General features: G+C 57.6%; 1 protein-coding gene across 2 annotated transcripts; it reads right to left on the minus strand.

Annotated features, from left to right (window-relative positions):
• Nucleotides 1–483: 483 nt before the first annotated feature.
• On the minus strand, nucleotides 484–9028 carry GFAP (glial fibrillary acidic protein). Of its 2 annotated transcripts, XM_045190096.3 has the most exons (10): nucleotides 8534–9028; nucleotides 7589–7649; nucleotides 7304–7399; nucleotides 6439–6600; nucleotides 5584–5709; nucleotides 5163–5383; nucleotides 4563–4606; nucleotides 4101–4217; nucleotides 2756–2841; nucleotides 484–2105 (listed from the first exon to the last, which is right to left on the minus strand). In XM_045190096.3, the coding sequence occupies exons 1-10, from the start codon at nucleotides 8998–9000 to the stop codon at nucleotides 2064–2066; spliced, it is 1422 nt and encodes a 473-aa protein (XP_045046031.2). In that variant the 5' UTR covers nucleotides 9001–9028; the 3' UTR covers nucleotides 484–2063. The 2 variants fall into 2 exon arrangements, with proteins under 2 accessions (XP_045046031.2, XP_024409371.2); XM_024553603.4 differs by lacking the exon at nucleotides 4101–4217 and having other exon boundaries at nucleotides 8534–9026.
• Nucleotides 9029–15312: the final 6284 nt, after the last annotated feature.

A 15312-nucleotide genomic window follows, 5' to 3' on the forward strand; every position in this document is an offset into this window, starting at 1 on the left:
CTTTATTTTCTCATCTTTGAGGATTGCCAAGTAAGTGCTTGTTGAACTGGGGGTGGCAGGGGGAGGAAGGAAGAAAAAGAGGGGGGGCTCATATACATTCTGTCTGCCTTCCTCCCACTCTTGTCCTTGGGCTGGCTGGTAGAAATGGCAGGTTTGGGAGGAAAGGTAGACTAGAACAGGGGAAATGGGTGAGGAAAATGGAGGTCACATTCAGGGATTTCCTGAAAAACTGTACCCACGCTGGGGACTGGAGGTGAAAAGAGGGGCTCAGAGCAAAGCTGGGGGTGGGTGGGGGCCCCAGGACCGTTACGGGGGAGCAAGGTTGGATCTGTCATGTGGCTGCTGCTGTGGGGGCGGGGTGGGGGGAAGGCGTTGAACTCCGCCGAAGAGGATCAGTGACAAGAAGCAAGTTGGGTCTTGTCCAAGGCTACTTGCTGCCCCCCTCCCCCAGCCCCAGCTTCTCCTAAACAGATCAGAGTCCACTCCAGGGGAGGCACAGCAGGTGGTTTTATTTACCTCAGTAACTACAGGCAGCAGTGGTGCCCAGAGGGTTAGCATCAGTGGGTTGGCAGGGGAGCATCAGAGAAACGGCACTGAGCCTTGGAAAGAGGGATTCCCACTTCTCCCTCCCTTTGGCCTTAGAGGGAAGAGAGGGACCCTGGAGTGAGGCCTCTCAGTCCCATTTCTGGGCACAGATAATCCCATGCACCCCACAGTCCTCCCATGGAAAGCAGGGCAGATGCTCTGGATGAAAGTGTCTCCCACCCCCCACCCCCCACCAGGCTGTAGGAACACACACTAGGGCCTTCACTCCACTCACGCCTCAATCTACAGAATTATAGAATGAACTGCTACCTAAAATGCTGGGGTACACCTTGTATTTGTGTAAGAGGGGACCACAAGGGTCCTTAGTTTAGGGAAAAGCATTAGGTCACCGTGGGGTGCAGAGAGGCAGAGCTATGAGGCCGGCTTCCCCTAGCAGACTTTGCTGGGGGTGGGAGGCAGCAGCAGCAGGGGCTCAGAGGCTTGGGTGGACAGGGATTGTGCAGCAAGGAAGGGACCTTCAGAACTGGGACGAAGTGTGCCCCACCCCTGTGGACAGCAGACTCTTTCTCTCCTATTTCAGTATCTTCAAGAGGATGAGTCACTTCCTTGATTCCTATGACCCAGAGGCCAAGTGTAGCTGGTCATCCACAGCCCCAACTCTGGTGTCTAGCATCATCCCACTGCCGCCTCCACCATCTCCACGTGGCATCCACAGCCGTGTGGGGGAAGTCCTCCTGGGTTTGACCTCTCTGTACTGACACCTAGGGGCCAGGCCGCCCCCTGCTCCTTCTCAGCACCTCTTCCCTCTTCACTTCTACTGAGATCCCCTAGTGCTGAGAATCAAGCTCCCACCTGCCCACACGGCAGCTCAGTGGGGCTGAGACACTTTGAATCATCACTCAGGAGGCCCCTCTGAAATCTGGGCAGGCCAGGAATTCTGTCTGCTGAGGACTCCAGGTGGCAGGACACTCCCGCCTACTCTCAGACTGGCCAGCGTCTCTCTAGATTAAGAGGAGCCTCTGGCCAGGGCGGTCTTGCCTGCAGGGACTTTCTCTTCCTGTCTCAGAGTCTCAGTTTTCCTCCAGCAGCCTGAGGAACTCAAACACCCACTTCCCAGATAGCCCAGAGACCTCCAGCACTGGCAACAGTTGCCATGGCAACTGGGATTAGGCTATGGAGGGTGATTTATTAGGTCTCCACGCCCTCCCCAACTTCTCTCTTCCCTCCTAATTCTAGCACAAGCTCTGGCCGTGCCCCTCCAGGCTGCCCCTGCGGGTGAGTGCCCTGTTAGGTGGAGTTGCTGGGAGTGGGCTGGGTGCTGTCTGTCAGGCCTAGTGCTGATGGATCCTAGGGCAAAAGCTGGCAGAGAGCCGTAGTGAGGAGGGGAGCAGCTATGGTGGTGAGGGGGCGGGACTCAGGTTTGGGGGCAGTTAGCTATCAGAGGAGGGGCAAGTATTCTTGCCTCCTACTGAAGGCTCCTCCCACTTTGGGGCAGGGGCCACCAAGTGGTTCCCGCCTCACATCACATCCTTGTGCTCCTGCTTGGACTCCTTAATGACCTGCAAGAGGCAGAGAAGTTGCACAGTGCCACAGTTAGGAGCTCACACAGACCCTGGGTCCACCGCTGCCAGGCTCCGTGACCTTGGGCAAGGCCCCAGCTTCCCTGGGTCTTTGTTTTCAAAGGAAGTAACCAGAACTCTCTCCTGCAGCAGCCAGAGGGGGAAGAGATCACCCCTGCGGATGATCTAGCACCATGCCTGGCACACAGTGAGCTGCCGAGGGAAAGTTAGCCAGTACTGTTGATGGTGTGATGGGGAATGGGTTATGCCAAACCCGCTTTTCCTATTCCTCTGGCAGGTTCCCGTAACCAAGGTGGGAGTGGAAAGCTGGGAGTGAAAACTTCTAACTTTACATTTCCCTCTCCCCCAGGCCTGGCATTGGGGTTACCTAAGTCAGGATAGAAAGGGAGAAAGCCCAAGTCAGGACCCCATCCAGGGACCTGGGCATCCAGGCTCCCCTTCAACTGTCGGTGGAGAGGCTGAGGAATTGACTTACATCTGGGTTCCTTCCTCTCTTCCAGTTCCTCCCTGGGGAGCTATAAAGAACCTTCTATGTGCTAGTCCAGGCTTTATTCCAGAGCCTGGGCTCAAGAATTCCTGGGGGCAGCCAGAGCCCTCCGGGGCCAGAATCTCAGGTCTACTCCCCTTACCTCTCCGTCCCGCATCTCCACAGTCTTCACCACAATGTTCCTTTTGAGGTGGCCCTCTGACGTGGACTTGGTGTCCAGGCTAGTTTCTGCGGGTGTGAGGAGAGGAGGCCTTCTGTGGGCTCTGGGGGTGCTAGGCATCCTCTGCCACCTGGCTCCCTGCCGCACCCAGATCATGAGTAAGAAAGCCCACTTGACCAGGCAGGGAGGGCCTCGGCTCTTTCCAAGGGGCTGGCAACCCCAAGTCCCCGCTGTGTTGGGCAAGCCCTGCCCACTCTGTCCACTGCCCTGTTGCTCTCCTGGCCTGGCTGAATTTCAGTCCCTCTGCAAGCCCTTGCCTGGCGCCTAGCTTTCTAACAATCCAGCACTATGCTGAGGAAGGATCCCCTGAGCTTTGAAATCAGGCAGGCCAGAATTCGAGTCCCCATCAGCCACTAATCAGCCACATGACTGTGGGCAAGTCAATTTACCTCTCTCAGCCTCAGTTTCCTCATCTGCAAAATGGGGATGCTGGAACCTACTTCTCTAGACGGGAGTGAGGAGTCAGTTAACTAAAATAATGTATGTGAAGTGATTGGCTCAATACATGTGGGTCCCTTTCCTGTCCCCCTTCCCCTTTCCTACTTCTCTCTGCCACTTCTCCGGGACTTAGGGACCCTTTACTGTCTGGGACTTGGCAGCATTACCTCTAGCCAGCCCCCCTGGTTAACCCGTCTGACGCTGAACTAAGCCCCGGGACACACACATCTAGTATTCCTGAATTTCTAGGCCAGAAGAAGAATTTTTTCCCCCATAGCTAATAATCATTTGAGGGCCACATACAAGTAAGAAGTAATTTAGTTGATCCCCCCCTCAGAGAGAAAAATATAACATGTCAACCTCACTAATATTTAAAATTAGGAGCAGGGAACGTAAAAGTTTATTCACTATGAGAGCAGCAGTCCGGGGGGAAATAATCCTCCGGGCTGAATCAGCATCAAGCCGAGCCACGCTGCCTTGGCGACAGACGAAGCAAGCAGAGAGCCTGGCCACTGGGCACAGCGAGACCTTAGGGGTCCTCTCAGTGATGGGGAAGGGGTGAGGCAGAGGCTGGCATTCGCCCAAGGCCCCACGGCATCACATCTGAGCACCCAAGGACGTAACACCAGCCAGCTCTGCTCATTGAACCTACATCCACCCCTGTGCCAGGTCCTGGGCTGGGCACTGAGGTTGCAGGGGGAAGACACACGCTGGCCTGTTAGGGAAACCCAGGGGGACAGAGCCCGAGAGGATGGGGAACGTGGACTTGGGGAGACTCCCTCCCTGCCAAGTGGAAAAAAGCACCGTGTCTGAGAGGCAGGCAGCTAACCGCGAGCCGGGGCTCCATTTACAATCTGGTGAGCCTGAATTGGTATAACTTGTACTGTGAGGCTTTTGAGATGTCTTGTGACCTTGTGACCTTCCCCTTCTTTGGTGCTTTTGCCCCCTGTAGTGATAAGCAGTTAAAAAAACAAACAAACATAAAACACTCAGATGAGCAGAGCTTGCCCAGGGATCTGTGGACGGACGGGTTGAGACCCTCATCCAATTCTGTGGCCGAATGGGGTGCAGGGATAGAAGTGGGCCACAGGGCAGAGCAGGGCAGGAGTGGCTGCAAGCCCCACCCGAAACGCCCTGGCATGGTGTAGTCTGGCCAGAAGCTCTGTGGTGAATCAGGAAAGCCCTTAAGGAGAGCTCCAGACCCTTTGGCCCAGGTGCAGAGCAGCAGCCCACAGGCCTGGGGGAGGGGCAGTACCCCAGTACCCTGGGCACACGGCCCAGCTCTACTGACCTCGGATCTGCAGGTTGGAGAAGGTCTGCACAGGAATGGTGATGCTGAAAGACAGCAGAGGGAGGGGTGACCAGGCTGCCCGAGGACATCCCAGGCCAGGTCCTGGCGCGGGGTTGTCACGAGGAGCACGTTTTCTAACTTTCCTCAGCAGCCAGCAAGCTGGAGCTCCAAGAGCATGCAAGGGGCTGGCGTGTTACCGGCGAATGTGTCCATCTGATGGGAAGTCTGGGCTTGGAAGATGGCCGAGGGGAGGGGAGGGTGGCAAAGAAAGTTCTGAGGAGGTGGAAGAGAGGTCTGGGGAAAAGAAGTCCAATTTTGTTGGGACGATGGGGGGATGAGGCTTTCAGTTTAGGGGAGGTGACCCAAGTCCTTACCCTGGGGCATAATCAGCATTGGTTGAATTGAATCCATTCATTCATTCATTCATTCATTCATTCATCAAACATTCATTGGCTACCTTACTGTGTGTTAGGCGAGCACTGTGCTGGGCCCTGCGATAACAGGGGGCTGGACACAGGCTAAATAAGTCCCTCAAGGGAACAAAGCGACTCTAGGGAGGAGCAGCAGGGCGGATTCCCCAGGGCTGCGCTTGGGGCTCACCGGTTCTCCTCGCCCTCCAGCAGCTTCCTGTAGGTGGCGATCTCGATGTCCAGCGCCAGCTTGATGTTGAGCAGGTCCTGGTACTCCTGCAGGTGACGGGCCATCTCGTCCTTGAGGGTCTGCCCCTCCTCCTCCAGCCGGGCCAGGGCCTCGTGATAACTCGCTGCCTCCCGCGCATGGCGCTCCTCCTGCTCCCGCATCTGCCTCTCCAGGGACTCGTTCTGTAGGGTGGAGCCAGTCGGTCCCTGGAGGCACCATCACGCCCTCGCCCTCAAGGGGGCTTTGAGGCCGCGCCCCCACTCCTGGGGTCACCCTGGGCCCTTCTCCTCCAGCAATCCCTGTAATGGCCTGTCCCCTCCTCCAGCTCGCCAACCCCAGCTCGCCGCCCCGTCCACCCACCCTGGACTCTCCTCACGCTCACCGTTCCACGCAAGGACTCCAGGTCACAGGTCAAAGCCTGCAGCTGGCGTCGGTAGTCGTTGGCCTCATGCTTGGCCTGGCGGAGCAGCTCCGCGTTGCGGGCAGCAGCGTCCGTCAGGTCCGCAAACTATTAATAAATGGGAAGAGGGCCCTATGCTGAGGGGCAGGTGCAGCAGCACCTGGGGAGCTGTGTGGGAAGGCGCGGCCTCTGGGAAATCAGGGGGATGGGCAGGACACCAGGGTTGGGGTCCAGGTCACCCCAGGACAGTGGCCTTGAGTGGGATTGTTCTCAGCGACTGTGACCCATGGAGAGGGGACACAGAAGCCACTGCTGTGTCTTCAGACACCCTATTTGGGTGCCCATCACATCTTCCTGGTCAGACATGTCTCTGTAGCCTGGGCAGTGCCTGGCATGCAGTAGATGCCCGATAACCCAGGACACGGAGGGCAGAGGAATCAAGAATGCAGGCTGCCAAGTGAGATGGCTAGGGCTGGAACTCTAGCTCTTCCTCTGAGAAGCTGTGTGACTTTGAGCAAATTAGTTAACCTCTCTGGACTTCAGTTCTCTCATCTATCAAAGAACAGTACCTACTTCATCGTAAGAAAATCTATGCAGAGCACAAGGCCTGGCACACAACGGTGTTGTCTAAGAATAATAATAATAATAGTCGCAGCAATAAGTTCTTATTGGAAGTAATTTTGTCTGTGTTTCCCTGGGCAAGTCACCTCACTTCTCTCGTGGGTGTCAGCCACCCAGAGAGGATCCTCTCCCAGCTTCCTCCCCGCGCCTTTCCTGATTCTCTTGTACAGAGCCAGGAGGGCTGCCTGGAGGAGGCAGGCTGGCCCGCAGGGCTACCTTGGACCGGTACCACTCCTCTGCCTCCTGCATGTTGCTGGATGCCACTGCCTCATACTGGGTGCGGATCTCTCGCAGGGCCGCTGTGAGGTCTGGCTTGGCCACATCCAGCTCCACATGGACCTGCTGCCGGGCCAGCTGCTCCTGGAGCTCCCGCACCTCCTGACCAGGGTGTGAAAAGGGATAGCAGGGCTCAGAGCCACGGCTGCAGTTGGGGGTTGCCCATAGTGTCATGCCCTCTTCTGCCTGGCTGTTGGACACGGACACTGGCTAAGGGAAGTGAGGCTGTCCTAGCTGGAGGAAGTGCATGGCCCAGGCTGGGGGAGGCAGTGGGGAGTTTGGGGGCCTCGTGGCGTCCTCCCTGGATTGGATGTGCAGGAGCACTGAAAGTGTGCCCGTGTCCTTACGAGAGTGTCTGAGTCCCTCCGAGTGGGTGTGCCCACGCGGTTCCAGGTTCTGTGGGGTCCTGTGTGCTGAATCTGTGATCTGAGGTCGGAGCTCATGGGTCTTCTTTGTTATGAATGGTTCTCAGTTAAATGGAAACAGATGGTGGAATGAATGGGGTCAGAGAGACTAACTGTGTGACTTTGGCAAGTTCTTTAACCTCTCCGGGCTTCGGCAGCCTCTGTGAAAGGAGGTAATATCGAATGGTTTCCTCTCTCATGGGACGGTCGTGAGGAAAAAGGAGGCAACAAGGTTTTGTGACTCTCACTAAGTGAAGTGTGTGTCTGTGCATCTTACTGGGGCTGCGGATGCTCTCTGATCTGTCTCCACCTCTGCCTCCCTCAGTTTCTCTCTGTTTTCAGTCTCCCCCTCTCTGTTCCAGCCTCTGTGCTGGCCTTTCCTCCCTCTGTCCCGGCTTTACCTCCTCATGGATCTTCCGCAAGAACCGGATTTCCTCCTCCAGAGACTCAATCTTCCTCTCCAGGTCCAGCCGGGCCAGGGTGGCTTCATCTGCCTCCTAGAGCAGGAAGGAGGTAAGGGGCCACTGTGACACCAGACATTCCTCTCCCTAGCCTTTCCTGGTCCCCCCTTCTAGGGCTTGGGGAGAAGCACATTGCTTGGGAGGGCTGGTCTTGGGGGCTGTGTTTGGGTGGGCTGCTGTCAACCCATTCCCCACTCCTGCACCCCACCCCTCCATCCCTCTGACCTGTCGATAGGCAGCGAGGTTGTTCTCAGCCTCCAGCCTCAGGGCGGTTTCATCCTGGAGCCTGCGGTAGGAGGACACAGTCCTGTGCCTGCGCTCTTCTTAGGACTCTTGGGGCCCTGTCCCAGTCTCCCCAGAGGCTGCCGGAGAGACTCCCCCCTCCAACCCCAGGATTAACTGGGAGAGGCAGGAGGAGAGACTTGGCCAGCAGGGTGATGCGGGCCTTTGTTTTAACTCATTACTAAGCTGCCTTATCAGGGTCACTGTAGCCTCCTGCTCACACAGGTGCTTCCACCAACGTACATTCACTGCTACATGCACACCCATCCTCTTGCACCTGAGGGCACGTGCCCAGATGCCTCAGCAAAGCACCATGCCCCCGGGGTTTCCTCTGGCCTTTGGGGTGGGTTTTATTAAGATCTCTGCTTCACAGCTGTGCAAGCTGACGTGCCTGGACTAGGAGCATAAGCTGGTGGCAGGCAGAGTCACCTGTGCTCTGAAACCAGGATGTGCTGCTCTTCCTCCGACTCCGCAGGCCTCCTAGGGTACACCAGACTCCCCTTCCAACTCCTCCTTTACACAGACGTAGGCTCAGAGCAGGCGAGCTCCCCGCCCACGGTCACAGGGCCCCACAGTAAATATAACACACAGACCCTCTCTGCTGGGGTGCCCGGCTGCTCTAGCACAGACTTTCCCAGTGGGGAGGTGCGGAGAGTACCCTTTCTTCCTGGCAGAAGGTCTTTGGAACACAGTTCCCTGAGACTCTGGGCCTTCTCCCAGCTCCTCCCAACATTTGGGGGGCAGGGACAGCCCTCCCTTCCCAGTGGTGTGGAAACCAGTGAGCGAGGCAGCAGTGTCCCCCCAGCCTGATTCCCTGCAGGCCTGTGGGCACTTTCTCTTGGGGGCTCAGTCCTCCTTGCTCATGAGGCCCCTCTCCCAGGCCCTTACTTCTGCCTCAGGGTGCCCAGGTCCTGTGCCAGATTGTCCCTCTCGACCTCGAGCCGGGCGCTGCTGGCGGTGAGGTGATCAAGCCGCAGCCTCAGCTCGCGCAGCTCAGCCTGGTAGACGTCAGCCAGCTTGGTAGGCTCCTTGGCCCGCAGCTGGTTCAGCTCCGCGGCCAGTGCCTTGTTCTGCTGCTCCAGGAAGCGCACCTTCTCGATGTAGCTGGCAAAGCGGTCGTTGAGCTCCATCATCTCTGCCCGCTCACTGGCCCGCGTCTCCTTGAAGCCAGCATTGAGTGCCCCGGCTAGGGAGAAGTCCACCCTGGCTGGGAGTGGGGGTGGCATTCGAGCTAGGGAGAGGCGGAAGCCAGGACCCAGGCCCAGGCGGCGGCTGGGAGTCAGGCCTCCCGCCACAGTCTCGAAGGAGGACACATAGGAGCGGCGGGCGGCTGAGGCGACCCTTTTCCTCTCCATCCTGGCTGGGCTCTGCTCGCTCCTGGGATGTGAGGGCTTTATGGAGGAGTGTCCCTGGAAACACCCCCTGGCATAGCCTGAGGGGGTTGGACTGGGCTGCAGCCCAGCCATGGGGAGAGCGCCTCTCACCCCACTGAGGTCACTGTGCCCAGAGGCAGGGCCTCCTCAGGTGCCAGCGCCAGTCTGGCCACAGACAGAGGTACTAGTGGGCAGTGCCAGGGGCTGGATGCTGGGTCTGAGGCCTGATCACTGGCCCGGGAGACCCTCTCTCTAGGAAGGTGGGTCCAGAAAGGGCTGGAGCCCTGACTGGTATGACTCAGTTGGTTGAGTATCGTCCGACAAAGTCAAAGGTTGCTGGTTCGACTCCCGGTCAGGGCACATGCCTGGGCTGCAGGTTCAGTCCCTGGTCAGAGAGCATGCGAGAGGCAACCGATGATATTTTTCTCACGCGTTGATGTTTCCCTCTTTCTGTCCCTTCCTCCCCTCCCTTCTCTTCTCTCTAAAAAAATAAATAAATAAAAATAAATAAATATCTTAAAGAAAGAAAGGGCTGGGCCAGGTGATCTCTGACCTGCCTTCTAACTGTTAGGTCCCATGGCCCAGGCCTCCCATCAGTCAGCCCTTGTCCTGTCAGGTGCTGGGCATTTGACAGAGAACAACACTGTTCCAGAGCCTTAAGGAACAGCCTCTGTTGTAGTTTCCTGCCGAGCCCAGTTCCCAAAAGATTGCTGGAGTCCGTCCCTCTGAATACAGCACCCCGCATTCCTGCTTTCTCCTCATTCCCTGGAGTTCTGGGGTGCAGGCTGCAATGGACACTAGCCCGTTGTCTGCTGGGTGGATTGAGGCCTTGAGCAGCAAGGAGATGGCTAAAGGAACTTGGTAGGACGAGAGGGGGCAGGCACCACACTCTTTGGCCCTGTCCTTGGACCACTCTTAGGCCCCTGCTTCAGTCTCACTGGGCTCACCCTTCCGTGCCCAGCCTCCCCGCGCCCCCTCCCAGAGCCCGGGACTTGACAACTCCACAAAGCAGTTATGAATGAGCTGGCTGTCCCTTCTCCCAATTTTGTTTCTGCAATACCCTGTTTCCCTGGCCACCCGTCACTTCATTCTCACACCGGAGATTTATCTCCTTCGAGTTCCCACGCATAAGGTTGAGAAAACGGGAAAGGCTGGGGATGGGTGGGTTTGGGAACCCGTGAACCTTGCTTCCAAATTGGAAACCTGGGGCCTGAATCCTGTTGCTCCTTGAGACTTGAAGCCACCCACCCCTTTTACTCTGGCCCTGAAGGGGCAGCGCCCCAACCAGGAGCCCCAGCCATCTGTGTCCTTGGGCTTCTGGGAAGGGGACAGCCTTCCTCTCCCCACCCCTACTCTGCTCCCTGCCCATGCTTGGGCCTCTGATCCCTTTTCCCCAGGCACTTGCTGAATGGGGCCTTGTTCTCCACCGCCGGTGAGGGCGCCACACAGTGAGGGCGGCCCCCAGGGGGCTGTGCTGTTTTTATTCCGGGATGTCAGGCTGTTAGGAGGGGTATGGCCCAAGCCCCCTGCTCAAAGAACTTCTCAGAAAGCATCTGATGGGGGCTGGAGTGCAGCGGGGAGCAGGCTCGGTGCCCACCCCCGGCCATTGTATCTGTGCCAAGGTGAGTCATTCAGTGGGCATGAGGGGAAGGCCCTGGGGGGTGGCCAGCCCAGCACTGCCTGGTCTCCAGTCTGCAGACAAGGCCTGGCTGCTCCCCACTCCCCAGCTCTCCGAGGCGGCTCAGGCCCCTGAGCTCCAGTTCAGGCAATGCCCTTACCCTGTGCTGGAGAAGGTACTTTTCATCTGGGCACGCTATGGGCGGCCTGCTGGGGGTTCCCCTGTAAGTGCCAGCACGGAGAGAGGAGGTAATAGTCTCTAAGTCTTAGCCACTTCTGACCCCAGGGCCTAAGCCATTTCATGGGAAGGGAATCCTGGAGATGGGGTGCTCAGTGACTTGGTCCTGTTGTGGGTAGGGGAGCTGGGGAAGGACAATGCTCATTAAAAGAAGAGCAAGACTGAGGACAAAACCTTGTCCCAGCTCTCCTCTCTACGGCCAGCAGTGGCTGCTTTTCCAGCTTCCAGGCGAGTCACAGTGCACGATCTCTGATTCTAGATCAAGTGACGTCTAGCCGAGGCACCAAGCAGCCCTGGAGGGAACAGACCTGACAAGAGCAGGAAGCGCCCGTCAGTCAGTGACGCCCAGTGACTTGTGGCTGTGTGTGAGACACGGGCGCGTTTCAGCAGCAGCAGGCGGAGGCTCCTCCTTCACTCACTTCAGTCCCCTCCCTGGGCCACAGACCCAGGCCTCTTGCCCCATCTTCAACCCCCATGTGGCTCTCAGACCCATGTCTGCACTCAGGCCTCACCTAAGGACGCCCACACAGAGAACCAGCGCTGGAGACGGGCTTGGTCGTGGTTGTGTGCCCAACTTACGGCATTCGTATTGTACATTCAGTGTAGAAAAAGCAGGAAGCACAGACACACACACACACACACATAATTGAATTAGCCCTAATTTGGCCACCAGGAGATTTCCCCACACACATATAAATTCATGTTTTCACAAGTGAGCTCATGCTGCACAAATTATTTTGTAATTTGCTTTTTTTACTCAACAATATGTTGTGAACATTTTTCCCTATCAATGAATATTTGTTTACATCATCATTTTAACAGCTACATGGTTTCCTTCTATATGCATTGATTTTACCTAGCCCTACTGTTAACAGTTACGTTTTCCCTCTCTCTCTCTCTCTCTCTCTCTCTCTCTCCCTCTCTCTGTTCTAGGTTACACTAGGATGCACGTCTGCCCCTGGCAGGCAGGCAGAGCTCTCAGCCTCCACTGCTACCTGCACCCCCCGGCCTGGCTCAGGCCCTGTCCACACGGTGCTTCCTCTTCTGCTGCTCTGACCAGTGGGCCTCAACGTCTGGAGCCTCAGGCCAACCCCTAGACCCACTTCTTCACTAGACGGCAGAACGCTGTGAGCCCCCGGGGAGAGGATGCCTGGGTGCCCCTCCCCAGGGCCTATAGCCAAGCCATGCTCCACTTCAAGTCAAGGTAGATAGAGCTAAGATGACCCCCTACCCCGTGCAGCCCCTCCCCTGCGTCAGAATCTGCTAGGATGCCCATCTGCCTACAGGCCCAGGCGCCTCTCAGGACAGAGCAACGCCACACCTGGCCTCCGCCCACCCATGAGATGCCTAGCGTTTTCCAGGTTTGCCAGCCCCCAATTCAAGGGGCTGGTTTGCTGTTAGACTGCTGCCCACTGGCTCCGCTGGAGCCCCCACCCCTCTCCCCGGGCCTGGCGGGCAGCAGGCTGGGTGGGGTGAAGAGAACATGGCTCTCCCTGGTTGACCCCTCCTGCACCCCTCAATCCGACCGTCCCTCGACCCATCCCTGAGGGAGGGAGCCGGCCGTTGTGGCCACTAGATGGCAGTGCTCAACTGCCCGGGCTCTGTCAGCTGTGGGCGGGTGGAGGGGGAAACAGCCATTTAGAGGCAGGGAGAACACTGGACTCAGGTGTAGCCAGGCTTGCCCAAAACCAAATTTGTCTCACCCCGAGACATCATTCCTTTATTTTCTGGGGTTGCCTCTGACCACCACAGCAATGCCCTCTGGGGGAAAGAGCAAGCTGTGGCCACTCAATAGCTGTATGATTTTGGCTGACTTCAGGAACCTTCTCTTGAGTCTCCATTTCCACATCTGTAAAATGGGGGCTAGCGATACTTCCTTCCAAGGTAATTGTGAGGGTAAAATCAGTGGAAGCCAGATGCAGCAGGCGCTCGACAAATTGTAGCTCCCGTTTAAGGACACGTACCGGTGCTTTCCCTGCCTCTGAGTTAGCTAGCGTATTAGTGATGGGGTGGGCCCAGAGTGGGGGCCGGGGCCCCCGGGGGCGGGGGTGGGGTGTAGGCCGCATGTCCTGTAGGCAGTTACCAGGCATTGTGGACCGGATGCAGGGGCAGCAGCCGGAGGAGAGGGTAGGAGACTGCACCATTTGCCCCTAGGCCACTAGTTGTTTGCGGCTCAGGCCTTGCCAAGGGACTCATGTAAATCATCTTCAACTGCCCCGGAGGAACTCAGCGTAGAGACTGTTTCCAGTCTGCTTTCTCTCCTCTCTGACCCCTCCATCCCTGCCCTTCCCCAGCCCTAGACTAGAGGCCCCAATTCCCTCTGGTTTGAGGAGCTCTTGGTGTATCATCTCCCTCAGCTGTGGGTCCCTCCCATACCCTATCCGATGCTTCCTAAGGAGAGGGGCCACGTCTTCGCCCGTGGACGGGGGATTCCCAGTGCTGGGACCTATATTTCATCAGACTGGGACCACCCTAAGGATAAGGTCTGTTTGCCCTTTCAGACTAAGGCACCCCCAGGACAGGAGCCACCACTTCCGCTCAGATGGAACTCCCTGATAGGAAAACCCATGGGTCACTGTCAGTGGGATGCTCCTTGGGGGCAGGGGTGTCTCCCTCCAGCTGGAGGACAGCTACCCCAGGCCAGGGTAGGCTTCTTCTGCCAGCCACAGCCTGCGCCAGGCCAGCCAGCCTCTGCTGGTTAGCAGCGCCAAACTTCTATGGTTGCAAAAGGGTTCCTGGCTGAACCCCCAGTTTCCTCCCCCTTCCTCTTCCCTGTCCCGTCCCAGCACGCAGTCACCTTCACAGACCCGTGTGCCAGGCTGTTTCGCTGGGGCTGATAAGCTCAGGCTCTTTCTTTCCCCTCTTCTTCCCCCACCAGCCTGGGCCCTGCTCCAGCCTCCCCCAACCTCTCAGCCTCTCACCCTGAGACCCACTTTTTAATTGCTTTCCCAGATCTGCTCTGCTCCCCGCTCCCCTCCATCTCCCTGCCTGACTGCATCCCTTTGGGAGGGTGAGAGGCGGGGACCAGATGTGTCCCTGGCGGGAGGACAGGGCTGGCGGGCAGCCTGTTATTTCCAATTCAGTGGTCCTCCAAATGGACAGGCTGAACCAGGAAACGGTGGTGGGAGGGCTGCGGGTGAGCTGGCAAACACAGCTAGTCTCCAGGCCCCCCCGGGGTGACTTTGACCCTCCTAGCCCCAAAACCTCCATCCCAAACCCTCCTGGGGCTCTCTCCACAAAAAAAAACCATGAGGAGGGGAAGACAGCCATGAACTAGATTTTGTCTGGGAACCAGGATCCCCCCAAACTTAGCCAAGAGCCAAAGGGACATTCCTAGGGACAGAGGGGCAGAGGTCTGGGAGGCAGGACTCCTGAGTTAGCAGCTGCTAAGGAGGCTCTCCGTGTGGTGATGAGGTTTCCTGTGGGGGCCAAGCTAATGACTGGGGGTGAGGAGGCCCAGAGGAGAAAGCCCAGCCCTCTCCCCTTGACGGGTCCCCACACTGACGGGGGAGGGGGGCGGAAGGGGGGGTTGACCTACACTCAGGTGGCAGGGATCGGTGCTGTTCTGACATGCTGCGCAAAGGGACCACGTCGTGTTCTCTGGGTCTGACACCCCTGGCACTGAGCCTGGTTCTGTGAGGGGGGCAGGAGCTCGGACCCTAGAGCGGGGTCCAGACCTGAGCCGAGGGCCTGAGGTGGGTGCAAAGGGCCTGGGAAGACAGTCCTTCTAAACACCCAGAAGCAGAGTTAGGGGCCCCGCACAGATCACCCAGGTGGGAGAGGCAGGTGAGGCGGGGAGGACCTCAGAGCAGGCTGGGCCTGCAGTGGACAGGGGAGCCATGGATTGCCTTGTCTTGCAGATGGCTCTCTTTCTGTAAGAACAATCCCATCTTAGACTCTCGTCCCCGCCCACAGAGGTCGGCTGAGAGCTGTCAGCTCACGCCCGCCTCAGCCCCTGCCATCTCCCAGGGAACGGGGACCAGCCAGGCTGCCTTCTGGCAAGCGGGCACTCTCAGCCCCGCCTCCTGTGATTGAGGGCAGGGGCCACACATGCTTAACTCCGTAGGCAGAGTCTTTGTGCATTTAATGGGTCACCCGAGAGCACATTTTGCACCATGGAGCCACAAATGTTTGCTGAGCGAATGACCATCTGCAGAACATCCTTGTCTGGACTGACCTCTTCCACTTGCGTGAGCTGCCCCCAGCCCAAGTGAATTCTGCCTCATGCAATGGACTCTCTTATGTGAAGCTTGCCCCCCGGGCCCTAGTTGCCAGCTGCCTCTGCACTTGCAGGGGTGATGGTGATGATCAAATGAGGTAATAAATGTGAGGGCCCCAGGAAAGGGGAAGGTATTCAATTTGAATCCAACCAGCGCTCGGCAAGGCCTCCTAAGGTCACGGTGCGCCAGGCTGCTGGGGGCTACAGATGTGAAGCTGTG

The sequence above is a fragment of the Desmodus rotundus genome, chromosome 9 (genome assembly GCF_022682495.2).
Source record: "Desmodus rotundus isolate HL8 chromosome 9, HLdesRot8A.1, whole genome shotgun sequence".
NCBI classification, from domain to species: Eukaryota; Metazoa; Chordata; class Mammalia; order Chiroptera; family Phyllostomidae; genus Desmodus; species Desmodus rotundus.

Excerpts from the sequence above, each read along its gene's own strand:
- GFAP (XM_045190096.3), bottom strand. The coding sequence starts at position 9,000 with ATGGAGAGGAAAAGGGTCGCCTCAGCCGCCCGCCGCTCCTATGTGTCC. Across the intron at positions 6,601-7,303 it reads TGCGGAAGATCCATGAGGAG|GAGGTGCGGGAGCTCCAGGA; the intron begins GTAAAGCCGGGA and ends CACCCTGGTCAG. Across the intron at positions 5,710-6,438 it reads AGGAGTGGTACCGGTCCAAG|TTTGCGGACCTGACGGACGC; the intron begins GTAGCCCTGCGG and ends ATTTATTAATAG.